At 41.1% G+C, this 19715-nt stretch overlaps 1 protein-coding gene across 1 annotated transcript in view; it reads left to right on the top strand.

Moving 5' to 3' along the window:
- Positions 1–19715, top strand: part of LOC126187872 (signal recognition particle subunit SRP72) — a 49802-nt gene that overhangs the window by 8349 nt on the left and 21738 nt on the right. Inside the window, exons 3-7 of the mRNA XM_049929202.1 lie at positions 13223–13360; positions 13488–13605; positions 13735–13925; positions 17860–18130; positions 18521–18724. Of these exons, the coding sequence (XP_049785159.1) occupies positions 13223–13360; positions 13488–13605; positions 13735–13925; positions 17860–18130; positions 18521–18724 (922 nt within the window). The remainder of the gene's footprint in view (positions 1–13222; positions 13361–13487; positions 13606–13734; positions 13926–17859; positions 18131–18520; positions 18725–19715) is intronic.

The following is a 19715-nucleotide window of genomic DNA, read 5'->3' as shown; positions in this document are numbered from 1 at the left end:
ATACTTAACTTTAATCCACATTTGTAGAACATTGCTCTTGATGATACAGAAGTATTATAGCAATTGAATACAGCGCCTTGCTAGGTCGTAGCAACTGTAGCTGAAGACTGTTAACTATCGTCTCAGAAAATGAGAGCGTAATTCTCAGTGAACCATGGCTAGCAACGTCGGCTGTACAACTGGGGCGAGTGCTAGTACATCTCCTTAGACCTGCCTTGTGGTGGCGCTCGGTCTGCAATTACTGACAGTGGCGACACGCGGGTCCATCGTATACTAGTGGACCGCGGCCGATTTAAAAGCTACCACCTAGCAAGTGTGGTGTCTGGCGGTGACACCACAAGGTCGGCAGGTGTTCCTCGTGAATGATATGATGAATAATCTCATCTGGAGCTCGAGACAGTCTTTCACAAATGAGTCTTTTCGCGTTTGTATATTTCGGTGAAGGCGGCGGGCTGATCACAATGTTGCTAATCAAATCCAGATGGTCATGCAAATGTCCCACCAAACACATGAAGCGTGATTCTTCTGAGTCAATGCCTGTGGCGGCGAAAATAGAGTTGACTAACACGAACCATGTGTTGGGCTGCATTTTTGCAAAAGTAATCAGTTTAGGTAACTTAATTGGTTTGGAATCCACGACCCCTGGGTGTGTAAGAGCCACAGGTGTGGGAGCAGTAAATATGGCGTCTGCCGGGAGGGGGGGGGGGGGGGGGGGATCGTTATTGCTGTCTGATGTCTAGCAAAAGAAAAGTGGTTGAGGTACTAGGAGAGGTCACATTCACTATACACTGTTCAGTTCGATCAGAAAATTGAGGCTGTGCGTAGCCAGGTGTGGAACAAATTCGCGGCGTGGATGATGTAGCAGCCGTGTAGTGGCACTGCTCCGAAAGTTGGTGCAAAGTTCTGAGGGGGGGGGGGGAGGGGGGGTTGCGCACCCCTGAGCATGTGACGTTAGCGGTGGAATGTCCGGATCTCTTTTCACACTTTGTCCTGTATGTTCGAAAGAATGATCTTGAGGCAAGATGGGGGACGGTACGTATGCATTGTCTGTGATTGTTGTGGTACTGCAATCCACTCGCAGGTCGGAGGGCCCCGTAATGTTAGATGTATAGTGTCCATGCCTAGTGCAGGTGGGTGGCATGGTCGGATTCTGACCGTAGAAATTGTACGGCGGTACACCTCGTTGCGTAGGCCACATGACAATTGTTATTGAACTCAGGTAGAACACGGGAAGAGCGTCTCAAACTGTCTTCGGGGTCACCAGTGTGGGTGCTTTGGGTCCTTATCGTTATAAATAACAACCCGTCGATCCATTTGTTAAAACAATGAGCACATTTATTGTCACACTTCAGATATACGTCATTACACATCGAAAGTATCACATAGACAGAACATAATGGCCGCCTTGGCCCAAAGAGTTTTTGCGCACCAGAGATGTCATGGCACGTCAGTGTTGCCACGAGTTCTAATGTTTTCTTACTTAGATTAGAATTGTTACATTAAAATAATGAAGGAAGACATTCTGAAAACTTTATGTACATGCTGTTAACATTGTTATGATTGGAAATGCTTTCCCAATTTTCCCTAGCCAGTAAGAAATTAAAAATTTTGATTTTTTTTTTCAGAGGAAGTTCTTTTTTCAAGTACTTTTATGCAACTGCTGCTACGTGTTCTCTTTAAACATATCACTGTAACAAATGCTCAGTACTCTGCTTGTGAATTTGTAGTTTGTGTCTGTGATGAATATTGATCAGTAGTGGAATTTGTACATTCTGTTAATTTGGTTGGGCAGTGTGTGTTGTGGATCATATTGAATGCAATAGACCCTCCCTCCTCCCCCTGCACCCTGCATAGCTGTGTATGTTAAAGCTTCGCTTACAGGGCAGGGAGGTGTGCTGGTCTCAGATAGAATCCACCTGGCAACTTAACAGTGAGGGTCAGTGTTGTGCCTGCCAGCCTGGATGTGGATTTCAGGTAGTTTCCCACATCCCACTAGGTTAATACCATACTGGTACCCAAGTCGTACCTTAGCTACATCATTTGTAAACATTTAGAAAATTTTCACTCACTTCCACATGAATAATGCTATATGCAGGCAGTTGGGATACATGTATTCCATCCCAGGGGGTAACAGGGTGGTGACAGGAACCTTTAAATTAACTGTGCCGAATCAGTTAATAACCATGTCAATCCTGCACTGATGTGGCACAAATGCGAAAAGAAAAAGAAGACTGTGTTGTGGTCATATTTATCAATGCATTTGTAGCACTGCTGCCTTTCGAAATAATGTCCCACTCGTATGATGTAATGTACATTGCTCCAGCTTGTGAGACAGGAATGTGAGCCAGAGCAGGATTGAATGTGTGTTGCATAATAATGACGTGTGTGTGGTTTTTATGTGGTTTCCCATGCTCATTTAGGTAAATGCTGGGTTGGTCCCCAGTTCTCATCTCAGAAAATACAATACACAAACAGTTAAAATACGTCCCTTAAAATTTCTGGAACAATGTATATGCTGGGTAGGTTTTAAATTTCACACTTAAAATTTGATCACACGGAGAACAAATTTTACACAATTGACATACTGGTGGCGCGCACTCCCTTAAGTGAGTGACAACTGCGGCAGCAAAAAGGGCATCTGGCCCCTTAAAATAAAATAAACTTGCTGAGTTCTGAGGACTGGCAGAGTGCCACTGGGTGCTGTGCATATGTTTAATAATCATGAAATTAAGTTCCGGTGATTTAATAGTAAAGTTCTTAGTCTTTTGCGATTGGGTCAATACAGTGTTTGAGATAGCAGTAAAAACCATATTTTGAGAACTCTCTGCTAAAACAACTTGCTAATATGTATGTTGCTATTGAAGCTAATTATACTTCATTGTCCTGTAGCCAATGTTCAGTAAAGCAGATTATGTCTATATTCAGTTTATACTGGAGTAGTGCTTCTGATATTGTAGTTCTATTCTTAAGTGATTGAACATCATGGTGTAATACAATAAAATCTGGGCATTTACACTTTAGCTAAAACGATTTCTAGTTCTTCATCCATCAGCATTTGTAATACTGCATTTACCCTAAAAAAATCTGCAGTGACTTTGTTGTGTGGGGCTTTTATTTTCTGGTGGCTATCAGTGAGTTAACTTGTGGACCTTGTTAAAAATTGTGGTTCATCAAACTCTGTCCTATGCAGTTTAAACCACTTTGTAATCTGCGTCAGACTGATGATTTTATTGTTTACAACTGACACTAGACACTGTAATTTGCATTTGTTTGCCACTAAAACTGAGCGAGGTGGCGCAGTGGTTAGCACACTGGACTCGCATTTGGGACGACGACGGTTCAATCCCGTCTCCGGCCATCCTGATTTAGGTTTTCCGTGATTTCCCTGAATCTCTTCAGGCAAATGCCGGGATGGTTCCTTTGAAAGGGCACGGCCGATTTCCTTCCCCATCCTTCCCTCACCCGAGCTTGCGCTCCGTCTCTAATGACCTCGTTGTCGACGGGACGTTAAACACCAATCTCCTCCTCCTTTGCCACTAAACCTATTTTCCACATTATTATTATTATTATTATTATTATTATTATTATTGTTGTTGTTGTAGTGTAGTAACTCCTTTTCTGGTGCATTTAAATGACGTCTGTGGACTGCATGGAACCTTTGATGCAAGCTGCTTATATATGTAATATAGACATTCTTGAAGTCTGTATCTATTTCAGTGATACACTTGTTTAAAACACCAATTAAAGTCATTGGCTAAACTGTGGAAGAATACTGTCTTTTCCCCTGTGGACTAATAGAGCTCCATTTCACTGTTTATTTTGTACACACTCCATGGAATTGCTAATCTTGTTCTGATGACGGAACAACCTCAAACAGTATGCATAGAGTGGCTGATGAAGGAGACAGTTGAAAGAAATGAACATCAACAGGAAGAAAATCTATACCACTGAGTATTGGCTGTTCCCCATACACACACACAATATCTCACATCTCAGGAAATGTTTTTCCCTTACATATCGAAAATTTTCATAGTTTTTACCAATACTGTTTACTGTAATTATATGGAACACTTAACTTAAAACACAGTCTTTCACAAACCTATGAAAAATTGTCATGACTGCTTGAAATAATGGCCGTTCTTATCGATATGAATGACCTGTACCTCTTTCTAGTCACATAGCACATGCAGTTGTTCCAGTGACTTATGGTAAACTGACGCCATTCAGTTTTTCTACATATTCAATATAGAATATAATGGGAATCTTGTCAGGTCTGTAGGCTTTTTTTTTTTTTATATTGGACAATTTGGTCTATTATTTAATTCTGCCTCATTTACCTCTCTATCTTGTAGGAACTGTGTTGTGCTCCCTTATTTTCAGAACATAGAATTTCGTATTGCAGTCGTAATTACGTCACTTTCCATTTTAGTGCCCTCTTGGACAGACAGCCTTGTTCTATTGAATCAAGTGCTAAATGCTGCAAATTGACTTCGTGAAAATTAACTCCTTATGTGTCAAAATGAAGTTCAGATTGCTCATTGGTCACATGATCTGGTAGCACTGTTCACAGTATTTGCTTAGACACATGAAGACCCGTTATTCACATTTCTCATTGACAAGCTAAACCATGGAAAATATGTAGTGTGGACTCTATGATAGTTGTTTTGATGACTGTCATCATTCATGTGCATTAACTGAATCATGATGATGAAATTTTCAGAAAAGTTTGCTGCCCAGTTTAAAGATAACTACAGTCTCACCAACATGCCTTGCATCACAGAACTTTCAATGCTATCCAATGAATAGAATGTCTTCGTCATGTCACATGACAAAATTGCTGTGGATGCATTGGAGGCACTGTGGGAAGAGCTGTATGGAATAAACTAAAATCCCACACACACATTGTTGATAACTGAAGATTTCGTTTTTTAATGTGGTGGAAACCATTTGAAATGTTCCTTTGCGAGGGTTTCAGAAATTGAAGTAAATGGGTGTTGCTTTGTTTGAAGAGAATTTATCCCAATTTCAAAACTGTTTTCCTTGATGAAGAATAGCCAGGCTCATTATTGTTACTTTAACATATTCAGAGTTGAAGCTGTCTGTTGATACAACAGATTTTCAAACAGATAACAAGTCCTAAAAGTAAGAGATTTTATAGAAGTTGTTAAACATGTTATTTGGAAAAAGTTTGTCCAGTTGTAGTCATGTGTGACACAGATTGAGAATATTGACTTAGAAAAGAAGAAAACCATTGATGTTACAGAAAAAAATAAAGAAAAAAAAACTGATTTGACTGAATCTAAAATGAGCCCACTTAAGTTAGGAGGGGAGGGAAAGGGGCACAACAGAGTGGTTCCCCATTCAAAAGCTGTTAAGTAATTATTTAATGAGGTCTCATTGACTGAGTTCATGACTACATATCCTCTGCTTCTTTAAGATGTGGTGATCCCCTAAAGCCAAACTAGTTATCAGTTCAAATAAATTAAAATGTGCCCAAGGCTGAAAATTCTACCGTTTTTAGATTACTAATTTAAGTGGCTACTGGGGTTATTATAGGAACCGGGCAGCTTATGAGAGGGTATCTGGTGGCATCTGCATCTACGTCCTTCACTGCCTTTACAGCGAGTCCGTCCCTCTACAAACACCTTTAGAGGCTGTTGCTGTTCTGGTATGGACGCCTCAGGCTGTAACATTCTGCAGTCTCTATCTTCCACCGGATGGTGATGTCCCGCAGCATATCCTGGCTGCACTGATAGCCCAATTGCCACCACCTTTTCTGTTACTGGGCAACTTCAACGCCCGTAACCCTCTGTGGGGTGGATCAGTGGCAACAGGCTGAGGCAGCATCGTTGAGCAAGTATTGGCTCAGCTCGACCTTTCTCTTTTAAATAATGGTGCCTTCACACTTTTCAGTGCGGAGCATGGCACATACTCAGCCATCGACCTTTTGATCTGCAGCCCTAGCCTATTACCATCTGTCCAATGTAGTGTGCATGACGACTTGTGTGGTAGTGACCACTTTCCGATCTTTCTGTCATTGCCATAGCGTCACTCTCCTGGGCGCCCCTGCAGATGGGCTATGAATAAGGCTGACTGGGACTTGTTCACCTCCACTGTCACTATTGAGCCTCTTTCCCATGACACCATTGATGCGGTAGTTCACTCGGTCACCACTGGCATCGTTACTGCTGCAGAATCTGCCATTCCCTGTACTTCTGGGTCCTCTCAGCAGAGGAGTGTGCCTTGGTGGTCGCCCGAGATCGCCGAGTCAATTAAAGATCACAGGCAGGCACTCCAGCGTCACAGGCAGCATCCCTCATTGGAACAACTCATCGCCTTTAAACGGCTCCGTGTGCGAGCCTGCTGCCTCATTCGCCAATGCAAGCAGGAGTACTGGGAAAGGTATGTCTCCACCATTGGCCTACGTACCTCTCCATCGCAGGTTTGGGCCAAGATTAGGTGACTCTATGGCTATACTATCAGACCCCTGTCAGCATACCTGTGCTTTCACTGAATAGAGGAGACTCGGACACAATTGCAAACCGCTCAGCGGAGCATTTTGCTCAGAGTTCAGTTTCTGTGAATTACCCACTGGCCTTCCGCTCCCTGAAAGAGCGGTTGGAACTTCGGAGCCTTTGATTTCACACACGCCACCCTGTGTTGTACAATGCTCAGTTCAGTGAGTGGGAATTCCAAAGTGCCCTAGCCGCTTGCCCTGATACGGCTCCCGGGCCAGATCGCATCCACTGTCAGATGCTCAAGCACCTCTCAGTGGACTGCCATTGACGCCTCCTAGACCTTTTCAATTTTATTTGGGTTGAGGGTGAGTCCCTGTCGCAATGGCGGGAAAGCGTCGTAATTCTCATGTTGAAACCTGGTGAGAACCCACTGGAGGTGGACAGCTACCGCCCCATTGGCTTCACCAACGTTGTTTGCAAGTTGCTCGAACGCATGGTGAGCCAGAGGTTGAGTTGGCTACTTGAGTCTCGGGGCCTTCTGGCTCCGTCTCAGGGTGGGTTCCGTAAGGGCCGCTCTGCCACCGATAATCTGGTGTGCCTGGAGTCTGTCATCCATACGGCCTTTGCCCGCGGTCAGCATCTGTTCACTGTCTTTTTTGACATGCGGAAGGCATACGATACGACATGGCAACATCACATCCTCTCTACACTTCATGGTTGGGATCTTCGGGGTCCGCTCCTGATTTTCATACAAAATTTTCTGTCGCTTCGTTCCTTCTGTGTGCAAGTTGTGGCCTCCCATAGTTCCTCCCAAGTTCAGGAGAATGGGGTACCGCAAGGATTTGTCTTAAGTGTCTGCCTCTTTTTGATTGCAATTAATGGGCTCGCTGTGGTGGTGGGAATGTCTGTCTGATCTTCCTTGTATGCTGACAACTTCTGCCTATACTATAGCTCCACTGGCAATGTGACTGCTGAACAGCAGCTGCAGGGTGCTGTCCAAAAGGCACAGCCTTGGGGCTGTAGCGCATGGCTTCCAATTTTCGGCTGCCAAGACCTGCGTTATGCATTTCTGCCAGTGACACACTGTTCACCCTGAGCCATGGCTTTATCTTGATGGCAAACCTCTTGCTGTGGTGGAGACGCATCAGTTTTGGGATTGGTATTCGATACCCGGTTGACTTGGCTGCCTCATATTCGGCAGCTTAAACAAACGTGCTGGAGGCATCTTAACGCTCTTCATTGCTTGAGTCACACCAGCTGGGGCGCCGAAAGGTCTACCCTTCTACGGCTGTACCAGGCGTTAATTCAGTCCCGTCTAGATTATGAGAGCCTGGCTAACGGTTCGGCATCACCTTCCACATTGCGGTTGCTGGACCCCATCCTTCACAGCGGGATCCGACTCGCCACTGGAGCTTTCTGGACAAGCCCTGTCAACAGCTTACTTGTGGAGGCAAGTGTCCCTCCATTGCAGTTCTGGCACCAATGATTACGGGCCGCTTATGCTACACACGTTTGTAGCTTGCCCAGGCATCCCAATTATCGTCTCATGTTCCCTCAGTTGGTCATCCATCTTCCAGAGCGGCGGCCCCAGTCAGGGTGTACGATCACGCTTCGCGTCAGAGCTCTTCTCTCTGGGCTTGAGGTTTTCCATCTTCCACCTCTTTTTGTGTGCCCTGCCAATGCCTTCAGCTCAATTTGGCACAGGGCCTGAAGGACTCAGTCCCTCCTGAGGCCCTCCGCCGCTGCTTTCTTTCAATCCTTGCCGCGTTTCAAGGCTCTGACGTTGTCTGTACTGATGGTTTGATGGTTGCTAGTCGTGTCGGTTATGCTCTTACTCTAAGGGATCATTATGAACAACACTCATTGCTGGCTGGCAGCAGTGTTTTCAATGCCGAGCAGGTCGCCACCTCTGGTGCGCTAGAGTATATCCGTTCCTGCTCAGGTGAGCCCTTCGTTATCTGTAGTGGCTCCCTGAGTGGTTTACGAGCTATCGACCAGTGTTTCCTTCGCGCTCATCTGGTGATGGCTATCCAGGAGTCCCTCCATACTCTTGCCCATTGCGGCCACTCTGTGGTCTTTGTGTGGACCCCGGGTCATGTAGGCATCCTGGGAAATGAACATGTTGACACGCTGGCCAAAAAGGCTGTCGGTGCACCAGCCTTGGAGATTGGCCTTGCGGAGAGTGACCTCAGGTCAGTTTTGCGGCAGAAGGTACTTCGCGCCTGGAGTGAAGAATGGGGTGCCCTGCCTTCACCCAACAAACTTCGGGCCATCAAGGAGGCTACTGGTGCATAGCGCTCCTCCTTGCAGATCTCTTGCAAGTTGTCCCCTGCTGGCTGCGCATTGACCACACCTGGATAACGCACAGCTATTTATTGCGCCGCGAGGTCAGCTTTGACTGTGGTCCACATCTTGTTGGACTGCCCACTTTTAACTCCACTCAGACGTTTGCGCTGCCTGATATGCTTCCTGCACTTTTATCAGATGACGTTGCGATGGCAGATTTAGTTTAGAGTTTTATTCGTGCAGGGGGTTTTTATTGCTTGCTCTGTTTGTCCTTTTTTTCTTTGTGTTGAGTCTAGCATTTGGCCTACGATTTTAGGCTGGGGTTTTTAGTGTGTTTCTTGATGGTTGGCTTTTGTCTATCAATGAAGTGAATCTTCCTCCACCAAGAAAAATTTTAGATTTCGGGAAGAGGTGGAAGTCTCACGGAGCCATATCAGGTGAATAAGGCAGGTGTGGCAACAATTCATACCTTAGTTTGTGTAATTTTGCGATGGCTACGGAACATGTGTGCGGGCGCACGTTGTCTTGATGGAAGAGGACTTTCTTCCTTGCTAAACATGGCCTTTTTTTTGTATCTTTTGTTGCAATTTGTCCAGGAGGTTAGCATAGCATATTCCAGTAATTTTTTGCCCAGTGGGGAGATAATCTACAAACAGAATCCCTTTCGCATCCCAGAACATTGATGTCATGACCTTTCCTGACGAAGGAATTGTCTGTGCTTTCTTTGGCGGTGGAGAATCAGTAGGTTTCCACTGCTTTGACTGTCGTTTTGTCTCTGGGGTATAGTAGTGCACCCAAGTTTCATCATTGGTCACAAACCGGTGCAAAAAAAATCTTTTTTGTTTCTCCTAAAATTGGCCAAACATTGTTCAGATATGTCCATTCTCGTGCGTTTTTGATCCAGCGTCAAGAGTCGTAGCACCCATCTTGAAGATAATTTTTTTGTTTCTGATTCTTCAGTTAAAATGTGATATACCCTTTCACATGACATCTGGTAAGCTTGAGAAATTTCACACAATTTCAATTGGCAATCTTCCATGACCATTTTGTGCACTTTTGCAATGATTTTTGGAGTAGTGACACATCTTGGCTTACCACTGCATTGATCATCATCTGAGCTCCCCCGACCGAATTTAAATTCATTTGTCCACTTGGCAACAGTTGAATATGAAGGAGCAGAGTCTCCCATTTTTTCCTCCCATCTTTGCAAATCACTACGCGGGAACAACAGAGCCTCGTCACCACCACAGCTCTCTTCCAAGAGCACTGATGTGGCACATGTTTACAGGGAACAGTCCAATGAATTTCACGTGAACAACTCGTTGCGCTAGTGCTGACCTCTGGTGGTGATTCCGAGAACTTTTCAAACTACTCTCAGACTTACTGTAAATAGTGTGCTGAGAAAATTGTCCCACCCAGAATGTGTAAATATTTTTATTGCTCAGGGAACCTAAGCATGTTACCCATGTGCTGTTTATTCTGACTCTTTCGGTCCCATATAGAAGTGCTGATTTTGAGATCACATCATGAAATCTGATTTGTATTTCCTTCCTCATTTGTTTACTTAAGTTTTTATATTCCACTTCATTTTTTACACTTCATTAAATTCTTCTCCACAATTATTGTGTTTGCAAATTGTGGAGTATGGCTACATAAATATACAAATCACCTGTTATTTTATTATTGATTGATATTTTTACTCTTTGTATTATTCTTTGCGGGTAGTTTTGAAATTTATATGCAGAGCTTTCTAAATCACCTACACTTTCAGTCATTGGTATCTGATCCTCTGCAAATAAAAATGTTAACAGTAACACCTTTTTATCAATTGTCACACCAGGTGAGTTCGTATCTTTCCATTTGTCTGTTATTTGGAAGGTACTGGATTGAGTTGGGAAAAAAAAAATTCTGGCACAACCAGACTAAAAAAAGGGATCTGTTGCTAGGACACATCTGAGGCATCAAGGAACTGTCAGTTTGGTAATGGGGGGGGGGGGGGGGGGGGGGGGGGGGGGAAGAGAGTGAGTGAGTGAGTGAGTGAGTGTGTGTGTGTGTGTGTGTGTGTGTGTGTGTGTGTGTGTGTGTGTGTGTAAGGTTGCAGCAGTGACACACCACTTCCTTACCTATATCTTTGATTAATTTCTGTGGTTTTTGTAATTTTCCCATGCCCTAATTTTGATGTGTGTAAATTGGTATAAACTTTTTGTTGCATAACTAAATTAGTTCAGCTATTGAAGGATTAAAGGTAACCACCCACTACAAAGGTAAGACATTGACCAATCTGTTGGCTCATAAATCAGATTGACAATGTTGCTGAGCAGAGATGGCAGAGGTTTGGGAATGTGACACCAGTCAGCTCACACTGTAACTGACAGGAAGACTTGTGTGGGGCAGCTGAGGAATGGAGTGAATTGGGGAGTGGTTACTAATTGGGTGAAAGGGGAGGGGGGGGGGCATGGAGACAAGTTGAGGTGCTGTTGTCTATTGGAAACTGAGGTTATCAGGGTTGCTGGGTTGAAGAACGTGTTGTAAGGACGATTCCCAGTTATCTAATTCAGAGAAGCTGGTTTAGAGGGGCTAGAATCCAGAGGCATGGATTGAGAAGTGGCTGTAGAAGTTAAGCATGTTGTGCTCAGCATTGTGCTCTGCCACTGGATGGTCAAATCTGGTCTTGGCCACATTGTGGTGGTAGCCATTCATCTGGGTTGACACCTGGTTTGTGATCATGCCTACATAAAAGGCTGGTCTAAAATTATAGCAGAGCTGATATGACATGGCTGCTTTCACAGATGGCTCTACCTCCAATAGGGTAGGATATGCATATGATGGAGTTGGAATGTGACAAAAATTATGGGCCACTGAGGTGGTTTCAGTCTACCATTAAGAAAAATGTATTTGTGTTTCAGCCTATTGACTTCAATCATCTGATCATTTATGAAGACTTTTCATAGGCAAAATTACCCAAAGTTTGCCAGGCATTGATTGAATTGTAGCCCACTTAGAGATTACATTTTTTCTGACATTTTGATGATGATGGGCAGCAGTTTTAATATTAGAGAATGTAAAGTAAGTTTCATCTAAAAATCTTGAAAGTATGCTGTAACAATTCCTAAATAGTGGTATATCTACGTCTACATAGATACTCCGCAAGCCACTGTATGCTACATGGCAGAGGGTACCCTGTATCATTACTAGTCATTTCCTTTCCTATTCCACTCACAAACAGCACGAGGGAAAAATGACTGGCTATGTACCTCCGTATGAGCCCTAATTTCTCCTAACTTCTCTCTGTGATCCTTAAACACAATGTATGTTGGCAGCAGAAGAAAGGTGGCAGTCAGCTTCAAATGCCAGTTCTCTAATTTTTTTCAATAATGTTCCTAGAAAAGAACGTCACCTTCGCTCCAGGGATTCCAATTTAAGTTTCCAGGGCATCTCCATAACACTTTTGTGTTTTTCAAACCTACCGGTAAGAAACCTAGCAGTCCGCCTCTTAATTGCTTCAGTGTCTTCCTTCAGTCCAACCTGGTACGGATCCCAAACACTCAAGAATATGTTCCACCATCCTATATGTGGTCTCCTTTACAGGTGAACCAATCTTTCCTAAAATTCCCCCAGTAAACTGAAGTTGACCATTCACCTTCGCTACCACAGTTCTCACGTGCTCATAACATTTCCCATCGCTTTGTAATGTTACGCCCAGATATTTAAATGAGTTGATTGTGTCAAGCAGGACATTACAAACGTTATAAGTCTGTTCTTCCTACTCGTTCACTTACATTTTTCCACAGTTCAGAGCTAGCTGCCATTCATCACATCAACTAGAAATTTTGTCTAAGTCATCTTGTATCTTCCTACAGTCACTCAAATTTGACAGCTTACAGTACACCACAGCATCATCAACAAACAACTGCAGATTACTGCCCATCCTGCCTGCCAGATCATTTGTGTGTATAGAGAACAGCAGCAGTTTTATCACACTTCCCTGGGGCACTCCTGATGGTATCCTTGTCACTGATTAACACTCACCATTGAGGACAACGTACTGGGTTCTATTACTTACGAAGTCTTGAAGCCATTCCATATGCTCGTACCTTCATTAACAGCCTGCAGTGGAGCACCATGTCAAATGCTTTCCAGAAATCTAGAAATATGGAATCTGCCTGTTGCCCTTCATCCATAGTTCCCAGTATGTCATGTGAGAAAAGGGCAAGCTGAATTTCATGCGAGGGATGCTTTCTAATACCAAACTGGTTCTTGGACATAAGCTTTTCAGTCTCAAGAGAGTTTAGTATATTCAAACTGAGAATATGTTCAAGGATTCTGCTTCAAACTGATGTTAGATATGAATCTGGTGATCCTATTGTAAAAATGTAAATGTTTTAAGACTTTCATGATGCTGTAATTATTCCTAAGTAGTTTCAAAAACTGGAAGAGCATCTCCAGATTATAAACAAACATATTGTTTTTCTTTGCAGGAACTTAATTTTTGAGAAGGCTTACTGCCAGTATCGCTTAAACCAGACGCATGAAGCTCTGAAGACAGTTAATTCATGTTCAAACCTCTCACTTAAATTGAAAGAGCTTAAAGCTCAAATTCTCTATAGGCTTGAAAAGTGAGTAAAATTGGTTTTGACTTTGTTTCTAATAATGAATGAAAGTAACTAATGATTTCAAAAGTAGTATTTCACACAAACATGAAGTGTATTAAGGATTATACTGAGCTGCTTATGTTCTGTGTAGGTATGAAGAATGTTTTGATGTCTATCGAGATATTATCAAAAATAGTAATGATGATTATGAAGATGAAAGAGAAGCTAACTTATCAGCTGTAATTTCTAACCTGTGTGTGGAAGATCCTGTAAGTAAAAGCCACTTTTATGTCTGTTATTTTCTAAATGGCAGTGACTTATAAAACGTAATTAGATTTAGAGACAAAAATAAGACTATCTTATTCCGCATTGAGATTTTTGTTTTTTTTTATTCTCAGAAAAGGGATGTACCTCAACTTCGTGAGCATACATATGAGCTGTCATATAATGCTGCTTGCCAGCTGATTAGCAGAGGACAATATCAGGAAGCAGAAAAGAAGCTTAAAATTGCAGAAAAACTTTGTAGGGAATCTCTAGAGGATGATGGTGCATCGGAAGAAGATATTGAGGATGAACTGGGAATTATTAAGTAAGTAGCTTTAATTGATTTTTGTTATGAAGCTTTGTAAGTCAGTGGTTTTTATTTGAAGTATTTATTTTGAAACTCTGTTTTTGTAATCAGTATGTAGTGTTTAATAAAAAATAAATGGAGAAGAGAGACCATGAAAAAGGGAAAGAATGAAAAGCAAATCGGACTTCGTATTACAGAAAAGCTATCGGACTTCGTGATTCGGAAAAGCTATTGTTGGGGTGGTCCTTGTGGCGTTTTCGAGCAAAAATTAAACCAATTTCCACTACAAAAATTATTGAAAAAGAACAGAGAATAACAAAATATAACTGACAGGGGGAAATGGCGTAGATAAGAGTTCATCCTTTACCATGTTAACATGTCTTCTTTCGTGCGGCTTCCAGGTCTTCAAAAATCTCCTACTTCATTTCTGCGTGAAAAGTCTGCTCCGAAATCTTGCAATCGTCCAGGAATCACTAATTTGTACCAATTAAAATCATCTTGATACTGTATGCAATTTAATTTACATTGCTATTTCCATCCTCTGAATTTCTTAACAACTTCCACAATATGTCTACACATTAAAATCAGATCAAGACTAGCTAATAAGTTTTTTTTTACGTCTTCATCAGATCACGTCTGCCTTAAGCTTCGGCTATCAAGAGACAATTAAGAAACGAATAGGAAACAAAAAAAGAGTTACAATTTTAGTATTTTCTCTGCCGTCGAGTGCTCATACCGCTGCGACGGGATATTTTTATCTGAGGGAACGAGTGTAGCGCGGCGAAATTCAAAGTCCCGCTACAAGTAGTACATTGTTTGAAGGCTTAGAGAACTTTAACATTGAGAACAGTGTAGATTGTATGTAATAAATGAGTGATGGGTCAGTTCTTTACTCTTGCATGGTGCTGCTGCAGGTACAGTTGAGCCTCCATAGTGTATGCACTTATACACTCCCTGTTAACAAACAGTTAAGAGTTCATTTTTCTGGGCTTTAATAGTGTTACAACTGCTCTGCTAAATTGTGCTACAAACTTCAGACATTCTGTTGTCTTAAATGCACATTACAGAGGAACAAAGGATGCATCTAAAACAATTTGAACAGGTATGTTACTGATCGCAGTTCTCATCTGCAACTACTTGTGGCAACTTGCATCTGTAGTAGCAATGTAATACGACTAAATTGAAGAAAAGAGAAGAGAAGAAATATCCAAAATTATTCTGTGATTGGTTGCTACTGTAGTAGCTGCCCTGGGTGGGGGGGGGGGGGGGGGGGGGGAAGACTGTAGATATTTTATTTTCCCATCCTTGTCCAGCTGATAAAGTGCTTAATGCCAGGTTACACTAATGATTATTGGTCATTGAATTATAACTCCTCATGCAACATTTATTACCCTAAAGTTCTTATCAGACTAACAAAATCATTCCTCATATATGTATAGAACAAATTAATCACAGCAACTCTTCTATTTTGTAAATTATAAAAATACTGAAGAAAATAGGTACAGATTATTAACAGGTTTATGGTCGTAGAGTCTGTTTGTCTGAGAGTCATGCAATGGAATACGAGCACACCAGAGGTTTAGCAGGAATGTCGGAATACTAGGACAGCATTAGAGGGGCCATCAAAATATGGAACTGAGACAATCCTATCAACTGGGCCTGCAGCTATAGTCTCTGCAAGGATTGGGAACCAGCACTGGACCAGATCAAGAAGACACTCAGCAAATACAAGCTGACAGTCAGGGTGGACAGAGTGCATACTTTTGCTCTGCCACAGCATGGGCACCTTGTGTGGCACTGCTGGCCGCAGCTGCTGATGCTGACACCTATTTGGCTACTGACGTGCATTATGGATCATGTACAGAGTAGCCCACGGGGTGGGGGTATATATGTCATCTGTTTGCACCCAGGAGACAGTTTGTCAGTGCACCTGACAGTGTGGACATGTCTGATCATTAAAATGCTGTAGCTTCTTGGCCTCTACTAACTGGCAATAACCCGTGAACTGTTCAGTCAGATATAGAATACATTTGATTTTAGAAAATAGAGTTGTTACTACTTTGACCTGTGGTTATGTAGATACTTTTTGTTTGTTTAAACCATATGCATTGCTGTTGTCAGATCCTCCAAAATATGCAAATTTATTCCATTTACCATTAAGCCTCGAGAGGGAGCACAGTTTTTCATAATATGAGCGGGCGCACAGTGTATTCTGTACACATGTAAAGAATAGCTCTCTGTTACCAAGGTAAATGTGTATGAGCAAAATCAGTTTAATCTTAGTTTAATTAAATGGTGACTTGCATTATATGAGCTAACTCACTGTTTAATTAAAGAATAATAAAATATAGTTTCGTTATATAACTCTGTTGCTGGGTACAATTATTATCCCATGGTAATGACCTGCTTGCACTATTAGACAGTGCTGTTGCCTCGGATACCTGGCAACTGCTTATTTGATTACTAATTATCTTGTAGGTAACTGCCTCATTATGGGATTGTGCTGCTAGCATGGAATCTGGATCATTTTATTGCACAGATCGTAAATTTTTTCTCACTTAGCGTGCTGTTTACTTTATATTACTGCTGTTCACTTGGATGTATCGCAACAAATTTTATCACTGCAAGAAATAGGTATGGGTTGGCAATTGTAAAACAACAATGAAATGGTGCAAGATAGTGTTGTTTGTGATTGGCACACTTTATGCATAGGCCTGCCTACTTGAGGGTTAAGAACAACATTTTACTGTTACCTGACTGTAATTAATGGAACATGAGTTAAGTTGCTCATATTGCAGAAATGTATTGAGGAAATGTTAGCTGTGTTATTTTTGTTCAGTATAGTCAGTTCATTATTTCAGTACATTTTAAGATGTGTATGCAAGGCTTCACATTTGTGTGTAAGCCATGTCCAGGTGCTGTACACAACAAAAATTTAAAATATGTCTTTGTTTAAATACTTTGGTGTGGGCTTTCATATAATTGTAGATGATGTAGACATAATTGTTTTGTGTGGTCTTATTGGGCCGAATTCGTTCACTTCTCAAACCCCATGCTCTTCTGCACTGAATTCTCAGTCACGCCCAGTCAAACACGTGACTTTGCACTGCATAAAATTGGCAACTTTTAAAATAATGATTAATGGAATTTGGGCATTTAGAAGTTAGGTAGATGTTGCAAAAAGTCAGTTTCCCTGCTACCTCATTTCATTCAAACCAGAACCTACAATTTTTTTTTCACCGTGTCATCAGATGTGGAATCCTGAGCTGTTGAAGTTAGAAACATTTTTGGATAATTGTATTTATTAATGAGTTGTTGTGGGAAGTAGTTGTATTTGAATTAAATATAAGTAAAATTTGCCTGGTTGTTGTTTTTATGTTTGTTTTTTGTGCGTTTTCATAAGAAATAAGTTTCCTTATAGTTGCAGTATCTTCTTTATAAATTGAAGTTCTCACTATTGCTGCATGGACATGAACCCAACTTCTTTTTCTGTAGCTGTTCATAGCAATTTTAATAATTAACATCCTAGTGATCTAAATTCCTTTCATATTTTTTGTGTCTTGGTAATTCATTAAATTGTAAACTAAAATTGTACTCAGTAAAGTAAGGAAATTTTAAATGCTGCATTATAGCCTTTTAAATGGAAATTTTCTGTAAAATACTGTTTTTGCAGGTTAGTTGTCTCAAAATTTCCTCTGGTAGCTTCCACACCTCAGGTTCAGCCTAAGGGTCTGTAGATCCTAAATACAACCTTATGTGTACATATGTATTTAGTCTTTGTCAATACTGAATTGTTTTAATGTGATGCTTGCAAATCACTGCTCTGTAAGTAAACTTTTAGTAACAAGATGTCAAGAACTTGTCAATATCTTCTTTCATAAATCATTAAAGTGCAGGTTAATTAATAGCTATAATTCTGATTAACACTAAAGACATTTTGCTTTCATTCAAGGGTCCAGCTGGCATATTGTTTGCATGTTCAAGGTCGTGAGAAAGAAGCCCAGGCTATTTATGCAGCAGTTCTGAAACAAAAACCAGCAGATATTGGCCTAGTGGCCATTATAAGTAATAACTTGATTACTCTGAATAAAGACCAGAATGTATTTGACTCAAAAAAGAAAATAAAAAGTGCCACGCTTGACGGTCTTGAACACAAACTAACTTCACGACAAAGGAAAAAGATAGCTCTCAATCATTGCCTGTTGGCACTTTATACAAATCAGGTATTACTAAAATTTGTTCTATGTTTTTTATGGATTTTATAGTGCTATAAATCTTAATAGTGGCCTTCTCGAACTTTTTGCCTCATTTTTTCATTATCTGAGAAATAATAGTGCGTCAAATGGAGGTGGATATGTTTTCAGCTGACTTGTGCATATATTATAATGGCATTAGATGTTTGATATTTCCTTTATCAGAAAGACTTCAAATCCACACTCATTTTACTGTGTTAGTCTCATTTAAACAAGTGTTTTAGTGTTATTTTAAAAATAATAAACTACTTTTATCTAGGTTACATGTAGTTAGAAAATTTTTCATTTTTGTTATGCTATGCATCAGGCAACTTTTAAGTACTGTTTAAAACTATGTGCCAATGTTCTTTGTACAATCAGGGAGAACAGTGTCAGCAACTATGTGAACGATTACAACAGAATTACCCAGACATGGGTGTAGAGGCAGCACTAATTCGTGCTGTACAGTTGGCGAAAGATGGGAAAACAAAAGAAGCTGCTACTGTGCTGGACAAATGTTCTGTGAAACACAAGGACAGAAAGCTGGCTCTGAAATTGGCAGCTGTACAGTTGCTCCTGACAGATGTAAGTCGTAAAATGTATTTATCACGTACTAAATCAAATAGTACTTCATCCGTACTAGTTTTATTTTATTGTCGTTCATTTTGTAGGAATCAGTGAGGTGCCTAAAATGGCTCAGTATTGGTTTTTGAGTATTAGATTCTTAATTATTGTTTTTAGTCTGAAGATAAGTCTATCAAAATTACTTTCCTTGTAATCGAGACAATACTGTGATATGCCGAAGTTCACTCCCAAGCATATTTCTAGCTAAATGTATGATTTTTCAGCAACTCATTCATCCTCTCTTTAAAACAATTGGACTAATTCAGCAGTCTAGTATTTCTAATGTTTCCTTGTTTCTGCATAAATGTCACTTTGTGTCAATAACCATGTTGGCTACTGAATGGTGAATTGTGAGCATTTCACTATTTTCTGTGATAGATTTTCCTTCCACATGAAAGAAAGATTTTTAGCATGTTTGTGGCACTAGAAGTGACTGTTTAGACTGTGCATCAACTAACATTACAAGCATACACTTTTCAGATAAATTGACATTGAATAATGCTAATAATTGTGTTAAAATTATAAGTTGAACATTCTTCAGTAACTTCATGATTAAATTATAGAAAGAGTAAAGGCAACCATATAAAGTAATTATTAACCAGTGGATTGGCACTTGGACAAGAAGTTGAATTATTAATATTCTTCACTGGGGTGGATTAATGAACTTCTTTGTGATGAAGAATACAGAATGACAAGATCCAGGGAGACTGAGGGACTACAGGTGAAGAGGGTTGGTATATGGGCGAGGCAAAGTACCTCATCCTGGCAGTGGTAATTGAGAGCTCACATGCATATAAAGAGGTAGGGCTGGAGCAGAGATAAACAGGATAAAGAAAACAGTGTGGCTGATGATTCAAGGGCTTATGAGAATGAATTACATGCATAGGCCTATGTACACTCATTCACACTGTTTACACAGTAGCCTGTTTGTATCCTACTCTCCACCTGACAC

This window comes from Schistocerca cancellata, chromosome 5 (assembly GCF_023864275.1).
Source record: "Schistocerca cancellata isolate TAMUIC-IGC-003103 chromosome 5, iqSchCanc2.1, whole genome shotgun sequence".
Classification (NCBI taxonomy): Eukaryota; Metazoa; Arthropoda; class Insecta; order Orthoptera; family Acrididae; genus Schistocerca; species Schistocerca cancellata.
Note: the sequence above shows the minus strand (reverse complement) of the source record. Positions and strands in the feature narration are given on the sequence as shown.